The sequence below is a fragment of the Elephantulus edwardii genome, unplaced genomic scaffold, assembly GCF_000299155.1.
Source record: "Elephantulus edwardii isolate Elephantulus edwardi_28Jun2011 unplaced genomic scaffold, EleEdw1.0 scaffold00098, whole genome shotgun sequence".
Lineage (NCBI taxonomy): Eukaryota > Metazoa > Chordata > Mammalia > Macroscelidea > Macroscelididae > Elephantulus > Elephantulus edwardii.
In genome coordinates this window covers 1,173,822-1,192,026 of record NW_006399848.1, presented here as the reverse complement: position 1 = coordinate 1,192,026, position 18,205 = coordinate 1,173,822, and the positions used below count along the sequence as shown (strand labels likewise).

At 39.7% G+C, this 18,205-nt stretch overlaps 2 protein-coding genes across 2 annotated transcripts in view; one reads left to right on the top strand and one right to left on the bottom strand.

The window, feature by feature from the left end:
* ABCB4 (ATP-binding cassette, sub-family B (MDR/TAP), member 4) overlaps positions 1-12,397 on the top strand; it is a 90,585-nt gene extending 78,188 nt beyond the window's left edge. The window contains exons 23-27 of the mRNA XM_006891485.1: positions 76-232; positions 1,479-1,676; positions 2,950-3,156; positions 10,324-10,470; positions 12,170-12,397. Of these exons, the coding sequence (XP_006891547.1) occupies positions 76-232; positions 1,479-1,676; positions 2,950-3,156; positions 10,324-10,470; positions 12,170-12,397 (937 nt within the window). The remainder of the gene's footprint in view (positions 1-75; positions 233-1,478; positions 1,677-2,949; positions 3,157-10,323; positions 10,471-12,169) is intronic.
* Positions 12,398-16,501: 4,104 nt separating this feature from the next.
* CROT (carnitine O-octanoyltransferase) overlaps positions 16,502-18,205 on the bottom strand; it is a 31,406-nt gene continuing 29,702 nt past the window's right edge. The window contains exon 15 of the mRNA XM_006891444.1: positions 16,502-16,622. Within this exon, the coding sequence (XP_006891506.1) occupies positions 16,502-16,622 (121 nt within the window). The remainder of the gene's footprint in view (positions 16,623-18,205) is intronic.

Sequence of the window (18,205 nt, the reverse complement as noted above, 5' to 3'; positions counted from 1 at the left end):
TTTTTAAAAATTCTCTACTTCTGTTTAGGATTTTGTTTGTTTTGTATTTTGTGAGTGACGATTTTTTTTTTTTAGAGTTTTTTCAGCAATTGTATTTGGTGCGGTAGCCCTTGGACACGCCAGTTCCTTTGCTCCAGACTACGCCAAAGCCAAGTTGTCTGCAGCCCATTTATTTATGCTGTTTGAAAGACAACCCTTAGTTGACAGCTACAGTGAAGAGGGACTGAAACCTGTGAGTTCTCTGCTAAAGCTGATGAATGCTTAATGCTTAATTCCCCCCTCCCCCCAAGGTTTGGAGGGGCCAACTCTTGGAAAAAGGTGAAGGGTCAGAGAAAGATGAAGATCCTCAATGAGGTGAATTGGCACAGTGTCTGTAGCAATGAGCTGGAGTGTATCAGAGATGGTGAGGATGACATAGCATAGGCCAAGTTCAGATCTATGCGTGGTAGTCAACCCGATGGCATCTAACAACATTTGCAGCTAAAGGATATGCTTGTGGTAATTAACTTGATATATGTTTAGCTAACTTTGTGATACTCATCTAGTTAACATTTAGCCTATTTTCCTGTTGTTTATAATGTCCCATAAACAACTAGCAGAGTATTTTGTATATCAAGCATTTAGTAAATGTCTAACTTGCACTTCATCATTTCATAGGCAGTTTCAAGGACTCTGAAGTTTAACAAATCAAAAGTTGAAAAAAAAATCTGTACTGAAACTGCATGAATTCCCAGGAAAATTATCAGTCATTTCTACATGAAAGTATATGTATATAATTTTGTCTGGTAAATGCTGTTAGCAGTTTGTCCTTAGCTATCACAGTGTGTAATGGTTGTGTTATAAGGAAATAAATCTCTTCACACTGAGGATAATAATCCTATACTATCTGCAAATTTAACTCGGATCTGAGGTGGTATCTTGCTTGGTGATTTGTTGTGTGTTTTTTTATACTACACGAGTTGTTGCCCGTTTTAACTGTAGGATAAGTAGGATGAGTAAAGAATTGAGATGTTCTCAAGGTTTGACCAGGTATCCCATGTTCTGAGCTAATTCCTGAGCCTGGCGATCAAGAAAAAGAGGCTCTCAGGACTTGATATGAAAGCTAAATGTGAACTGCTAGTGAATTCCCAAGCTTTTTGAATCACTGAGAGAAAACTGCTACTGGCTTTTGCCCACTGGCTTAGTTCCAGCCTTGGATTCACTGATTAGGAATTCTTAAATGAACCAGAAATTGCATTTCAGTAACAATTCTCTATAATAAAACTTTTCTCTAATCTGATGAGTAGCCTCTATCTCCCATCTTCGTTTTGTATTATTACACATGCCATCAATATTAACTGCTTCCAGCACTGTCCTATACTTAGTTTTTAATTTTCTCTTCTCAGTCTTTGGTGAAGTTTCCTGGAAATAATACTCATTACTCCGGTAATACCAGACCAGTGTTGATAGTAGCACTTAGTTTGGTTTTTTTTTAAAAGGAGAAGTTTGAAGGAAACATAACACTGAAGGACGTCGTCTTCAACTACCCTACCCGGCCCAATGTCCCTGTGCTCCAGGGCCTGAGCCTCGAGGTGAAGAAGGGCCAGACCCTGGCCCTGGTGGGCAGCAGTGGCTGCGGGAAGAGCACGGTGGTGCAGCTCCTTGAGCGGTTTTACGATCCCAAGGCTGGGACAGTGGTGAGCACATTTTATTATGCACCTGATATAAAGTCATATTTTACACTATCACTGCAATTGAGAAACTGGGATATCTAATTTCTAATCCTACTTGGCTCAATGACCACATTACATAAACTCCAAACTAGCACCCACCACCAGATAAGAATGTGGAACTGTAGGGTAAAACAGCTGGCATTAACTCTAATCCAGAAAAGACAGGATAGAACGCTTACTTCTGCCCTGCCATGGGTCTTCCAAGCATGCTCTTGTTTAGGGAGCACTGGTGGCTTTAGTGGAAAATAGTTGCACTGTCAAATCAAGGTCATGCGTTTCAAACCTTCCAGCTGCTCTGTGGGTGAAAGATGGGAAATCTCCTCCTGTGTGATTTACTGCCTATAAAAACCTGCTGGAGGGTCAGCTATGGGAAAGTTCCAACCTGAACCACTGTTAAAACAATACTACAACAGGAATTGTATGTTTATAGAGAGAGCAAGACTGCACTCTTTGTACCAGCTCCTTCTCTTGTGGCCTTACTTACTTGAAAGAAGCTATGTTTTTCATTATTACTTCACAAGACTCCTCTAGAAGCTCCATGCTTTCTAATTACAGCAAACAGAAACAATCAGAACTATGAAGAGTAAAATTCTGTTCTCCAGGACATTGCCTTTTGAACTTGTTTACTTCCAACTGAACTCCTGTCTTACATAAAAGTAGGGAAAGGCTTATGGCTGGTGATTTTTATGGTGAAGAGAGGCAGGGCAGGAGAAAGCAAAATTTTAAAATGTGAGGGCTCTGCTTTTGATGCCTTTTTCTTCTGGTGAGCCTGCATAGGGGTTATGATCACCCAAAGGACAGCAGATTAGGGTGGGACATTCTTTTTTTTTGCCCCCCCCATTCTGATGGTTGCAGCCTTTTTTTTTAATATTCATTGTTGCACATTTTAATGTAGACTTTTTAAAAGCGAAGAATGGCACAGATGCAAGGTGTGTTAAAGATAAGATGAAAGATATGAATGTAGAAAATCAAGGCCATGTTTACTGGAAAGTATTCCACTGTTTTGCAACCTAGGTTAAGACAAGGAAGGCACAGTCACTTCCAGAATCATCTTGTTGTTTTGGCCTGCAGCGATGTAAGTGCTTGGAAGTCCTGAGGTTTGATATTTCATAACTGCTGTTACTTACGTGCAGAAGGTCCTCAGGATGGTTAACCTGCTAATCTTTTATTTAGTTCTCTCTCTCTTTTCTCCCCCCTTTTTAAACTGCTTTTATCATTTATGGACTTTGGTTTTCAGCTCCTGGATGACCAAGAAGCAAGAAAACTCAATGTACAGTGGCTTAGAGCTCAAATTGGAATCGTGTCCCAGGAGCCTATACTGTTTGACTACAGCATTGCTGAAAACATTGCCTATGGAGACAACAGCCGGGTTGTGTCACATGATGAAATTGTGAATGCTGCCAAAGCAGCCAACATACATCCTTTCATTGAGACGTTACCCCAAGTAAGCTCTCTATCTGGTAACTTTGTGGGCTAAAATCAGAATCAGATGCAAACTGTCTTTATTTCCAAAATTGTTCTGCAGCCCTATCTTGTAACAGAAGTTCACTGATTAGTATTTTGACTTTAGACAAGGTACATCATTTTATGATAGTAAGTTTGTCCCTAACTCATGAGAAGCCTGTACAGTGATATGTGTCTAAAAACCTTGTTGTTGTTGTTGTTAGGTGCCATTGAGTCATCGACAACTCATAATGACCCTATGAACTAAGAAATTGAACTCTGCCCGTTCCTGCACCACCCTAATTATTTCTGTTATATTTGAGTCCATTGTTACACTTTGTTCGTCCATCTTGTTGAAGGTCTTATCTTTCACTGACCCTCCTCCTTTCCAAGCATAATGTCCTCCTCTGGGGTTTGGATTGGCCCCTACTAACAATATGTTCAAAGAATGTGAGACAAAGCTTCACTGTCCTTGACTCCAGGGAGCAATTTGTTTCACCTTCTCCAAGACATATTTTTTTTTCTTTTGGAAGTCTATGAATTATACTCTTCTCCAACACCACAACTCAAAAGCATCAATTCTTCTGTCGTCTTTATTTATTGCCCAACTTTCAGAGGCATAGCAAGTAATTGAAAAGACCCTGGCTTGGATCAGTTGCACCTTAGTGTTTAAACTGATATCCTTTAACACTTTGGAAAGGTCCTTGACAGCTTATTTTCCCAACACATTGTCTTTTGATTTCTTGACTGCTTTACCAAGGGTGTTGATTGTGGATCCATTTAAGATGAAATTGTTGATAATTTCAACCTTTTCACCAATCATGATATTGCTTATTGGCCCATTGGTGAGGATTCCGTTTTCTTGATGGTGATATGTAGTCCATTTTGAAGACTGTAGTATTCTGTCTTCTGCAGTAAGCATTTTAAAGTCCTCCTTACTTTCCACAAAGTTGTCATCTGCATAATACAGTTTGTTATTGAGACTTCCTCCAATCTTGATGCCACATTCCTCTTCATAAACTCTAGCTTCTTGAGTGAATTGTCCAGCAGAAAGATTGAATAGGTTTTGAGAAAAGATACAGTCCTTTAGCACACTTTAATTTTTTTTATTTTATTTATTTTTCATTTCAATGAACATCTACAGAAATTTTGGAATTCCATTTATTCATTGTTGCACCCCTCCCCCCCCCCCCGTTTGCTCCTCTCCTTGAAAAGCAAAAGAAAAACTCCCTCATTGGTACGTAATCCCACACACACATCCCCCAATCCCCAAATATAATCCACTCTGCAACCCTCATTCCGTACTCTTACGATAAACATAATGCCCTAAAATATACTTTTAAACTATTCTCTCTCTCATAGACTTCAATGCAGTAAACATAATTTATCCAGTTTTTCTCAGTCTTACCCCCACCCCAATGTCAGCATCATTCTACAACAGTGGCACCCTATAGCATTTGTCCCTTTGTGACTGAGATACCTCACTCAGCATCATGTCCTCCAGGGTCACCCATTTTGAATAATATTGCATGAGTTCCTTGTTTTTCAATGCAGCATAGTATTCCATTGTAGCACACTTTATTTTAAACTAGTGTTTCCTTGCTCTTTTTGGACAACAGCTTCCTGGTCTAGATACAAGTTTTATATGAGCACAATTAGGTGTCTGGGATTCCCAGTCTTTTCAGTGTTACACATTGTTTGTCAGGATCCAGACTGTCAAATACCCCTGCTTCTTTTCCCAAAATCTGCTACTAAATCTGCTCAATTAAGTGGCAAGACTAGCTGATCCCTTGTAGATAGACTAACACACCCTACCCACACATTCCTACCTATCCACATGGCAAAGCCAACTCAATGGCTAGGAAAGCCATTTTAAACAATAAACCCTAACACCAAAATTACCACTGGCTCTTTAGCATATGGTACTTCCTGTAATTTTACAATGTCAACCAGTTCTCTGCACAGTGACTGTGTATTTCTTCCATCTTCTTTTGACGCTTCTTGACTCATTCAAGATTTTGCCCATAGCACCCTTCAGAATTGCAACTCAAGGCTTGAATTTGTTTTTTTTTTCAGTTCAGCTTGAGAAATGCCAAATGGGTTCTTCTCATTTTATTTGCTAACTCCAGCTCTTTGCACATTTCATATAACACTGTTTTCTCCAGCTGCCCTGTGAAACCTTGTGCTCATCTCTGTACTTTGCCATTTCTTCTGTTTTGACTCCTCAATTTTCAGTTTCTTCTGATAACCATTTTGATCTTTTCTTTCTCCCTTGTCTTTGTAATGACCTTTTCTGTGCTTTGTGGATGATATTCTTAATGTCATCCCATAATTCGTCTGGTCTTCGATCATTAGTGTCCAATGCCTCCAATCTATAGGTTGTATTCAGTGTGCAGTCATATTTGGTTTAGTCTTATGGTACTTTTAAAAATTCATTTTAGATAATTACATATTCCCATGAATTTATGAGGAGTAATACAGATATCTTATATACTCTAGCCAGTTTCCTCCACACAAACTACAGTATAATACCACAACGAGGATAATGGCATTGATAGAATGTCTGCTCTTACTCTGCTTTCCCCATTTCTACTTGAAGTTGTGTGTGTGTTCATATACGCCTCTCTTGAAAGTTTCATTACCAAACATTATGCATTCATGACTTAGTAAAAAAAATCTAGTTACCTTAAAGTCAGGTAAAGACTTGTGTGGTTATTTCTTCTTTCTCTACATTTTGTTTTACAACATTACAGTTGATTAATATAATTAATTATAATGATGGTGCATAACAACAACAATGAAAATATGTGTTGCCTTTCCCTGGGTTAATGTTGTTGCTGTTATGTGTTCTCGAGTAGGAACTGACTCATAGGGGACTCTCCGTTGGGTGTTCAGAGGCAGTAAATTGCACAGAAGACTGCCCTGAATTCTCCCACAGAGCAGCTCATGGATTTAAACTTCTAACTGGGATATTAGGTCACTAGTCTTAATTCTTGAGTTTTAAGAGTTCTTTTATGTTCTAGATGCTAGCATTTTGTCAGATACATAGATTGCAAACATTGTCTCAGTTTAGTTTTTCATCTTTTTAATAGATTCTTTTCAATTATTTTAAAACCTTTTAATGAATTCTTATTTATTTATATTTTCTCTCCTTGTTATTTTTGTGTCCATCCTAATAAGTCTTAAGTCTTTAATCACTAGCTCCTAAAGTTTTTCTACATTTCTTTAAAAGTTGTATAGCTTCATGTTTTACACATTTAATCTTCTAATCTGTTTTGAGTTAATTTTTGAGGTTCTGGTTTTAGGTTGGGGTGTGTGTGTGTGTGTGTGTGTGTTCATTTTATTCCTTTGAAGGGTATTGCCACCTTTTTCTAAAACTTAGTCCTTCCTTTTAGCTTATACCCAGCCTGTTTACACATTTCTTTCATTTGCTTGACATTTGAAGGCATTCAATTCCTCACTACTACACTATACCATACCAATTCAATCTGTATGCAGAGCAAAGTATCCAAGAAACTGAACTCTATGAAGATAATTGGAAGGAGACTCATCAATAACCTGCATTATGCAGATGGCACAACCTCACTTGCTGGAAGCACTTGTTGCAAAAGATCAAGGAAAGCAGCCTTCAGTTATGGATTGCATCTCAATGTCAAGAAGACAAAGATTCTTACAACTGGACCAATAGGCAGCGTCATGATGAATGGAGAGGAGATTGAAACTGTCTTCAGCTTCATCTTGCTTAGATCACAATTAATACTCTTGGTACCAGCAGTCAGGAAATAAGGAGACACATTGCACTGGGAAAATATGCAGTTAGCTACCTCTACAAATTATTCAATAGTGATGTCAGTTTGAGGACTAAGGTGCGTCTGACTCAGGCCATCGTCTTTCTAATTATTTGCTGTGCATCTGAGAGCTAGATAGTCTTGGGAAAGGGGCAGCCGTCGTGCTCATCAAGAATGATGAAGCACATACTTTGGGCATGTTGCTGGGAGGGGCTGTTCCTTGGAGAAGGATATTATGTTGGGAAGGGTGGAAGGTCAGTGAAAGAGAGGAAAACCCTCAACCAGGTGGATTGGCATGATGACTGCTGCAATGGGCTCTTGTGTGTCAGGAAGTGTGAGGATGGCACAGGATATATAGAAGCATTCAGATAATTTGTTCATAGGGTTGCTATGAATTGTACTCAACTCAGCAGTGCCTAAAACAGCAGCATTCTACAATACCACTAATATCAGATGCAAACAAAATCCTGCTGATGATTAAAAAACATCCAGGGGAGTACATCAACAGAGAACTGCCAGAAGTGCAAGCTGGGTGTATAAGAGGCTATGGCATCAGGGACAATATATCCAATGTCAGATGAATCTTGGCTGCAAACCAAAAGTACCAGAAGAATGTCTGTTTCATTGACTATGCAAAAGCATTTGACTGTGTGGCTAACCTTGAGAAGAATGGGAATCCCAGAAAACCCAATTATGTTCATGTGAACCCTATACTTGGTCCAGGAAGCCGTTGTCAGAACAGAACAAGGAAACATTGCATGATTCAAAATCAGAAAAGGAGTTTTTCAGGAATGCATCATGTCTCCATACCTTTCCAGTCTTTATGTGGACAAGATCTTTTGGGAGGCTGGAGATTATGAGGAGGAATATGGTATCAGGGAAGATGCATCAACAACCTGTGCTATGCAGATGACACAACCTAGCTTGTAAAACTGAGGAGAGCCTGAGCATCTCCTCAAGAAAGTCTAGAACTGCAGTCTCCAATATGGATTGAAGCTCAACATCAAGAAAAGAAATATTCTTGCTCTTTGGCCAATTGGTAGCAACATAATAGAGGGAGAAGAGATGGTGTTAACAACTTTAGCTTGCTCAGTTTCACAATCAAAACTCTTGCCGTCAGTAGTCAGGAAATCAAAAGACAAATTGCATGAGGTAAGCCTCCTGCCAGGGACCTCTCCAGAGTGCTGAGAAGCTATGGTGACATTCTGGACACTAAGGTGTATCCGAACCAGGCCATGGTCTTTGCAGTTACTTGCTAGGATGATAGAAAGAAAATCAATGCCATTGTGGTGCGCTGCTGGAGAAGATTATTGAACATACCATCACCTACAAGAGAGTAAACAAGTCTGCCCGAGAGAGGGTGAAACCAGATTGCTCTTTGGAGGCAAAGATTTTGAAGCTCCATCTCACTTTGGGCATATTGCTAGGAAGGACCAGTCCTTGGAAAAATTCATCATGCTTGGAAGGGTGGAGGGACAGCACAGGAGAGGATAACCATGGAAGAGATGGACTGACACAGTAACTGGGGTTATTGGGTTGGTGTGTCAGAGACAGTGAGATTGGCTAAGAATAGGGCAGGATTTAGAGCTGTTGTGTATAGAGTTACTATGAGTCACATGCGATTTGACAGCCATGTAACAACTAGGTTTTGGGAAATTAATATAATGTACATTATTGCATAAGCCCTAGGAACTAAAATGACTCCATCGGCACTTTTATTCATTTTATGCTCTTGACCTGAAATGCTCTCTCTCAAAGTCCAACATCCCAAACTCCTGTACAAAGACTTCTTTCATATACTTAAACCCCTTCTCATCTCTACCATATCTATCTCCCTTCCTGGTCTTGCATAACATGTTGTGTCTACTGTTCATTTGCTACATACTTGACCTTTTATTGAGTGATTTTAAATTCCTTCAGGGTAGAATAAAGCTGAATTCATTTTTGTTTTTACCACAGTTCTTGGCATAGCAGATAATTCACTTGAGTGAATAAGCTTTGGAAGACAGTAAACTAGTCTCTGTGTGATTATTTCAAGGAAAACAATTGTCAAAACACTGAAAGCATTAATATTGATCTTTAGGATTCCAGCAGCATCTGATCCATTGGCATTATGTTAATGACAAGAATTTGAGAATTTATAAAATTTCTGTTGTAGAATACATTGAAAGTTACAGCCACTAGTCTTCTAGTTTGACTTTATACTCCGTCAAATTGGAAAAAATATTGTCTAGTTGATAGGACCATTTTGTATTTCTTTTTTTATGGGCTAATTTTTGCTGGGATATGAATGAAAGTCTGCAAAGCAACTGCATTTTCCACTCAAGCATTCATACACATTTTGGTTTATGGCTTTAATAACACACAATGCAGTCACAGTCTTCCCCATCCCTCCTTGTAACTCATTTCCATGAATCCCTCTCCCTCTGTCCTGTCCCTTCCTGCCTTCTGTGCTTTATCCTCAAGGGAAACATTGACCTTCTGACCTTTCCTGTTGGGTTTTTCTGAGACGTGAGTACCAGAGAACCTTGTGGTGTTATTCACTTTACACATCTGCTGTTTGGCTCAAAGTTGGGCCATGGGCATTTTGTTCCAGATTCAAAGGATGACGGAGGGCCATAATTTTGGGGGTTCCCACCAGTCTCAAACCACTAAGCCTAGTCTTAAAAATTTTTGAGTTTTACATGTTCCCCACTCTATTCAAGGTCTTCTACTCTGATCCCATTTCGGGTGGTCAGATGGTGTCTGCCAGCCTGTGTTGGTCCCAAGCATAGTCCTTTTTCACCTGTCCATATCTGCTATGCTGTTGTTGTGTACTGTCAAGTCAGAACCGAACCAAAGCTGACGCTCCAGTGGTTTTCAGAGGCAGTTAACCGCACGGGAGGAGTTTACTCATCCTTCTCTCACGGAGCAGCTGGTGGCTTTGAACTGCGTGCCTTTGGGATTGCAGCGCAGCTTCTTGCCACTCGGCCACCAGAGCTCCCTATATCTGCTTTAGATTCACATTTAAGATTAGTGATGTTGCAAGCTTCATGTATGTAATGGTATTTTGCTTTTGTAGATTGTATTTCTTGTGAACCTTTTTCTGTTTCCCCTTTCTTTCATGGTACCGAGCTGCCCCCCCCCCTTAGTGAATATTGCTTACCCTTCATCTATCTTTACGTATTGATTTACTAATTTTCACCTCCCTTTTTCTCCTTACTGTGGGAGCCATTTAAGGATGATTCTGTGTTAAGCATTCTTTCGTTTTTAGACCATGTGTTTGACTATAATTATTTTTTTTCATGTAAACAGAACTGGCAAACATTAAAAGCTGGTTCACTATACCATTAGTAATTTTTCTAGATTACAATTAACTTTGTCAAATGACAAACTTACAGAAATATGAAACTCGAGTGGGAGATAAAGGGACGCAGCTCTCAGGAGGTCAAAAACAGAGGATTGCTATTGCCCGGGCCCTCATCAGACACCCTCAGATTCTTCTGCTGGATGAAGCTACATCAGCTTTGGATACAGAAAGTGAAAAGGTGGCGTAGCACACCCTACTCCATGTCTCATCTAATTTATGAATAATTTTGTTCTGTCAGCCAAGGCTGTGTGTGTGTGTGTGTGTGTGTGTGTGTGTGTAGAGGGGGGAAGTAAATATACAAAAAAAATTAACAAAGTTATTGCATTAGTAGCCTATTTTATTTTATTCCTTACAGTATTTTTCACCTTTCCTAAAATGGACATGCAGTACTTATGTGAAGAGAAAACAAAAATTAAACATTAAATATAGAAATGTGTATGAAACCACATTTTTAGCACCTTATAAAACAAAAAAGTTGGGAAATTAGATTTTCGACACAAGGGAACTAATTTAGCCCGCCCCCCCCCCCAAAAGCTGATGGTTTATTGGTAAGAAGCTGTGCTGTTAGCCTAAAGGCATGCAGTTCAAATCCATCAACTGCTCCAAGGAAAAAGATAGGCTGTCTCCCCCTATACGATTTGTAGCCTCTGAAAACCCACTAGAGGATCAGCTATGTGTATCAACTCAATGGTACATAACAGCTCTGGTGGCCTGGTGGCAAGAAGCTGTGCTGAAATCCCAAAGGCATGTAGTTCGATACCAACAGATACTCTTCAGGAGAAGGATGGGCCAGTCTCCTACTGTGCAGTTAACTGCCTCTGAAAACCCACTAAAGGGTCAGCTGTGGGTCAGCTCCAACTTGACAGTACACAATGGTAGTGGTTAGAAAGCTTTACTTTTGGTGATTATGTGCAGCATGAGAATTAGTTTCTATTATAATTAAACAGAGCATAACTAATTGACAAAATTATAAGGTGAGCTTTGGTGGCCTAGTAATAAATTGCTCTGGCAACCTAAAGGTAAATGGTTCAAATCCACTACCTGCTTTGTGGGGAAAAGATGGACAGTCTCCTCTATTAACTGCTATGCCATTAACTGCTTCTGAAAACCCACTGGAGGATCAGCTACGGATGAATTCTGACTTGGAAATATATAATAGCAATAGATAAAACGGGGGGAAAGGAAAAAATTCAAAGAGATTCAAACTGATAACCACTGTCAAGTTGGAACCAACTCACCAGGGCCCCTCCAGGGAGTTTTCAGAGTCTGTAAATCACTCAGGAGGAGACTGTTCATCCTTGTCCCTTGGAGCAGCTGGTAGATTCGAACTGCCTGCCTTTAGATGGACCACACAACTTCTTACCCAGTGGGCAACCAGAGCTCCCTTCTAAGAGATTAGGAAACAGTTAACCTGTTGTTGTGTGCCATCGAGTCACTTGCGACTCATAGCGACCCTATGTACAACAGCCCTAAACTCCGCTCTGTCCTGTGCCAATCGCACTGTCTCCGACACTCCCATCCCAATTATCCCAGTCACTGAATCATTCCACCTCATAGAGGGCCTTCCCCTCCTGCACTGTCCCTCCACCCTCCCAAGCATGATGTCCTTCTCCAAGGACCAGTATCTCCTAGGATAGGAAAATTTGTAGTTTCCTTCAGTGTTCTATTTATACAATATTTAAATAAATCTTGTCTTGGGGAGCTCTGGTGGCCTAGTGGCAAGAAGCTGCACTGCAATCCCAGAGATATGTGGTTCGAATCCACCAGATGCTCTGCTGGAAAAGGTGGGGCAATCTCCTCCTGTACCTGTCGGATCTGATTTGACGGTACACACACAAAAAATAAAAATTAAAAAAAAAATCTTGTCTTATTACTAGATTGTCCAAGAGGCCCTGGACAAAGCCAGAGAAGGGCGCACCTGCATCGTGATCGCTCACCGGCTCTCCACCATCCAGAGCGCGGACCTCATCGTGGTGTTTCAGAACGGCAAGATCAAGGAGCAAGGCACACACCAGCAGCTGCTGGCACAGAAAGGCATCTACTTTTCCATGGTCAATGTTCCAGTTGGGACACAGAACTTAGAAACTTGTGACAGTGTACCTTAGAAATAAATTTAAAGCATTCTACAACATTTTTTTTAAGACTATAAAAGAAGTCATCATGAAATACAGGTATTCTCCCAGATTTAGAACTTTCAATTTGGCACTGGATATTACAGCATTTAAAATGTGAACTGACCACTGTCTTAAGGAAACATGAAACTATCAGCCTAGCTTTTCCCTAAATTGTCACCAAAAAAGAAGAACCAAGTTCAAGTATAAACATCTAGAAGGAATGGAGGTCCCAGACATAGGGATAATTCTCGTGGTTCTGAGCGGGTGAGTAGATGGTTTGGGGAACATTTTGTCAGATATTAAAATTGTTGAACACCCTTGTCTCTCCCTTCATAAGCTTCCAAATTACTACACTGATACTGACTATATTATGGGAACTGAAGTTTTTTAAAAAGAATGTATTTCATGTTTACCTTGGAAGTTAAATAGAAGATGAAATACTTGTTAGGGTAGGTAACTTTGTAAGAATACCCTTTATTTTATAAAGCAAAAAGGTTTTATTGGAGAAAAAATGTTTAAAAGTCATTCATTTAGAATGCACATGTTCTCTCTTAATGCAACATGAAACCTGAGAGGGTCCGTAATAAAATGCTGAGTATCTTTAGCAGCTGCATCATTTCTACGTAACATCCTAATTTTCCCTGAAAATCAACCCACATAATTCTGTTTGTAATTATGTTTTGTATATAATTGTAATTATAGAATTATAGGAACAAAATTCTGTTTACATAGAGAATACTAGGCAGGTCTTGAAAGCTAACCACATAGAATTGTTCTAACAAGTTGTTGAACTCAGCAACTGTCCAAACGAAGTTCTTTGGTTACAAACCAATTAACACCAAAGAATTTACAAATGTGACTGAGTGCTTATGTGGTCTGAATTCACATTAACTGAGAAAACGAAGGGCATAGTGACTCAAAATAAGCAGAATTCAACCCACTCTGGTAATTATTCCTGAACTTGCCTGGTAAGGATCACAGGGCATTTGCCCCCTGGAAATTCTGTTTTAGTTGGTCTGGGCTGAGGTCCAGGAATCTGTGTTTTCAATAAAACGCTGCAAGGTGGCTTTTAACTTAAACAAGGAAATGTGTTCAAACATGAATGAGAAGAGATCTCTGCAGGAGATAATGCAGTTTCCAAAATTACCCAACACTAGAAATGATTTAAAACCCATCGATCACAATTGAACATAGAGTACTACACTCATGAGGAAACAGGGCCTTAGATCTGACTGTTACTATTTTGTTGTAACTGTAAAGGACACCAAATGGCAGAGACATCAACTCCGCCACCTGGTTTCACAAGAAACTGTAGTTTATGTCTTAGGATAGTACCCGATTCAACTTTAAGGGCTAAGGAAAGTGTAAGTATGATTAAGGAGCCCTGGTGGGATGGTTCCTCTCTGCACTGGGCTGCTAACAGGTCAGCAGTTCAAATCCATCGGCTGCTCTGTGGGAAAAGATGGGAAGTCTCTGCCTATAAAGATTTAAGTCTTAGAAATCAACTAAGTGTTCTTATGAGTTGAACTTGACTCAACAGCACTGGTTTATTGTGATTAACAGTAATTGTAATAGACCAGATCTATCAGATCTAAAGCATATGATGAGAAGGGTGAGTATGTACTAGCACACTAAATGGACTGTTAAATCTTTACATCAAAATGTGTGGCATATTGTTACCAAAACGCACTCCCCCTCAAGAAATAATTCCCTTTTGTAAAATGACCTTGAAGCTGCTTCTATGAAGAGACTGTTCCCACTGCCTCCAACTCTCAGAATCAAGGGTGGCGCTGTGACCTGATGACTAGAATAAGGCAGAGAGTAGTCCTCAACAGGCCTTGCAACTCCTACCTTCATCTATTTGAAAACTTTTACCATCAAGTAAGGAAAACTTCTAGAATACGGAATTATCAGTGACCACATAGAGAGATGACCTTGACATCAGCCCTTCAGACTTGTGGACCAAGCTTTTTCAGACCTTCTCACATCAGCTGAGAAGCCTCCAAAACACAGCCATATAAATCCTCAAGCAAAATCAACAGAAGAACCCCCCAGATAGAACAATTAACCAGCACAATCAAGTGAATATGTTGTTTTAGATTATGTTTTGGCTTATTACACAGCACTAGACAATGGGGATCAAATGGCCTAAGATCAAACAGAAATGGATCACTTATTCAGACACTTAACAAAAATTATTTGTCTTTTTACTTGTTTCTGTATAACAATTATAGTGTCTGAAAGAATAACTATAGAACTGAATACAGAGCAAAGGTTAAAAACTTGAGATTATGACTCAATATTTAAACCTTTAAAAGTCACTAGCCAAAATCTTTTTAAATAGGCACTTTATACTCACAAGACAAATTTCAACATCAATCTAGTATTAAGGATTTTATTAGGGTTGCTTTGTGCTTCTGCACTACAACAAAATTTCTAGGTCCAACAGAAACAATTTTTAATATTATAGTGCTCTCTCCCATCAAATATAGTTAGCTTGCATCTCTGTGGTAAACAGGTAAGGCAAGGATTTAAGGGGAACTAGCGTCCAATTGTATTTCATGCCCTTTGGAAACTAGAAAGTATTAAAGTGCTTGTTTGAACAATGTACTCTACAATGCTACTCAGATGATTTATAACTTGTACAGGTACCAAAACAAGTATCTTAAAATTATAGTCAGAATTGAAACTGCTGTATTTTATAGTTTTGCATTGTTGAGGCATATTTTAAATGTTGAATGGTTCTCGATTTCAATGTAGCATAATTTTCACCGCTGCCACATCAGAGGAAGCATAAACACAGTGCCAACCTATGTGCCAGAATACAGACACTGGGCAGGATTCTTCTAATTTCTGGATCTAACAGTTTCCTGGAAGTCAACACCTCTTTGCATCTCTTATGACCAAGCTATTTCCAGCACCCAGTTTAATGACATTTTGGTACACGAGTTGTTGTTAAGTGCCGTCAAGTCGCTTGTGACTCAGCGACCCTATGTACAACAGCCCTAAACTCTGCTCTGTCCTGTGCCAATCGCACTGTCCCTGACACTCCCATCCCAATTATCCCAGTCACTGAATCAATCCACCTCATAGAGGGCCTTCCTCTCCTGCGCTGTCCCTCCACCCTCAAGCATGATGTCCCTCTCCAAGGACTGGTCTCTCCTCACATGTCCAAAGTATATTAGATGGAGCCTCAGAATCCTTGCCTCCAAGGAGCCACCCGGTTTAACCCTTTCCAGGACAAATCTGTGTTTTCCTAGCAGTCCATGGCACTCTCAATACTCTTCTCCAGCACCACAGCTCAAAGGCATCAATTCTCCTTCTATCCTCCTTGGTCACTGTCCAACTCTGATGCATAACAAGTGATTGCGAAGACCATAGCCTGTATCAGATGCACCTTAGTCTCCAGAGAGACACCATTGCTCTTCAGTACTTTGGAGAGGTCCCTAACAGCAGATTTTCCCATGGCAATGCACCTTTTAATTTCCTGGCTGCTGGTGCCAAGAAATCTGGAGAACGACCACTTGGCCAACTGACTGGAAGAGATCTATATTTGTTCCCATCCCAAAGAAAGGTGACCCAACAGAATGTGGAAACTACAGAACAATGTCATTGATTTCACATACAAGCAAGATTTTACTGAAGATTATCCAAAAACGACTGGAACAGCACATCAGAGAACTACCAGAAGTCCAGGCTGGGTTTAGAAGGGGTGGTGGTACTAGAGATATTGTAGCTGATGTTAGATGGCTCTTGGCTGAAAGCAGGGAATACCAGCGGAATGTCTACCTGTGTTTCATTGACTATGCAAAGGCATTTGACTGTGTAGGTCATAACAAACTATGGTACATGAGACTGAATGAATTATTGTGAGCCCTGTTGTGCTGTGGCAGTTAAATCTCAGCCACAAATCAGAAGTTCAATAGCTTAAACGCAACAGCTGTTGCTCCATCAAGAAAGAGGTGGCAATCTGCTCCAGTCAAGAGTATAGCCTTGGAAATTCTATTGGCAGCTCAATTTTGTCGTACAGGTTCACTATGAGTAAGGATAAACTTGAGAGCAATGGGCTTGGGTAGGAAAAGAAATTATTAGTCTCTAAAGATGAGCTGACTTCATTAGCTGCATCATATCATGAAACGAACGGAAAACCTGCTGAACCAGCTTTTCTGCATCAGTCTCGGCAGAAGATTTCCAGGCTGTACAGGACACAGCAAACCTAGAAAACATAAATAATAAATAATAATTATTACATGCTATGCAAAAATTCAACAAGAGGCTCCAAATGGTAATGGTGACCTCTTTCCAACATTCATATATGAAATGTCAAGTATTGCTGATACCAGGTTAATGTAATCTAAATACAGGTAAAGTCAGATTTACAGAAAATCTAATTTACTTTGTGACTAGAATCTGAAGACAAAAGGGAACAAAATTATAGCCAGAGGCCAAGAACACTCTGGAGTAAGGACTTCCTGTACTTTAAAAAAAAACCAGAAACCCAACCTTAAAACCAAAAATAATCCCAATTGAATTCATGACACTGACTGCAATGAAATTTAAGCTATTTTTAAGAGCAAGAGTTTTGAGCTTGGAAAGACATAATTAAGATGGAGGAGGATGGAAAAGGGAAAGGAAAAGATGTTTCTAGAAAAGTTAAAAACTCTTGCAGCCAAGTCACCTTCCACCATCTCCTCCCAGTTGAACCCCTTTGGCAGGTGGCTTTTCGGCAGCTCCAGAAAACTGGAGCAAACAGGAGACGATCTCAAATAGAAGAACTGAGGTTACCAACACTTTGGGAACCAGCTTTTCTTTTCCAAACATTCAGAATTTTCTATAGAGATGTATGCCTGAGTTCCAATTAAAATCACAACGTGCACTCAGAAGCTTGGAGGCAACCATGTAATTTCTACATCATTTAAAAGGACAATAAATTATGTCTTCAATGGACCAAGCAGAATAAAATAACACTGTGGCCACTACATAATTGTGAAAACAGTGTCTGAATGGATTATATTCATTGAAAGATACTCAGGTACCTACAGAAATCTGTCTTGTTTTCAACTAGTGACTGATTTACAATCACTAAAATCACTTCCCAGTCAGGCCACACATTAATTACCAAAAGTTTAGTAACAGCTAAATGTTTATTTCTGCAGATGAACAATTCTCAATTAAATGTGAGGTTTTTAATGAAAAAACGATAGATTTCTTTTTATGAAAGGTATCAACATCCTCAACTACACACAGACAATTCATGAAAGTACACTTCCAAAATGAAGAGCTCAACTTTTGTTATGAAGTTGCCATCAAATTGGTAAAGGATTTATTTTTAAAAATACAGTTTTAAAATAACTGCAATGAAAAGAAAATATAACATTTTACATCGTTTGTAATGATGGAAAAACTGGAAAGAGGGAATCAGATAAGTTGCAGCAATCTGTAAGAGCTGGCATTATTCTACTGTTAAACTCTGGCTGCCTCATAGGTTAAGGAGGTGCACTGCTCTCCACAAGGCAGGACATTTGAATCCACCAGCTGCTACACAGTGGGAAGTGCAGTCTCCTCCTGTGTGATTTACTGCGTCTGAAGATCTGCTGGAGGGTGAGCTCTGACTTGCTCTTTTTGAAACTCTCTCAGTGCATATTTAATGGTAATGGGGACTAAAATATAATGATGTTGTTGTTATGTGCCATCGAGTCGTTTCCGACTCATAGCGGCCCTATGCACAACAGCTCTAAACCCTGCTCTATCCTGCGCCAACCGCACTGCCTCTGACACACCCATCCCGATTACCCCAGT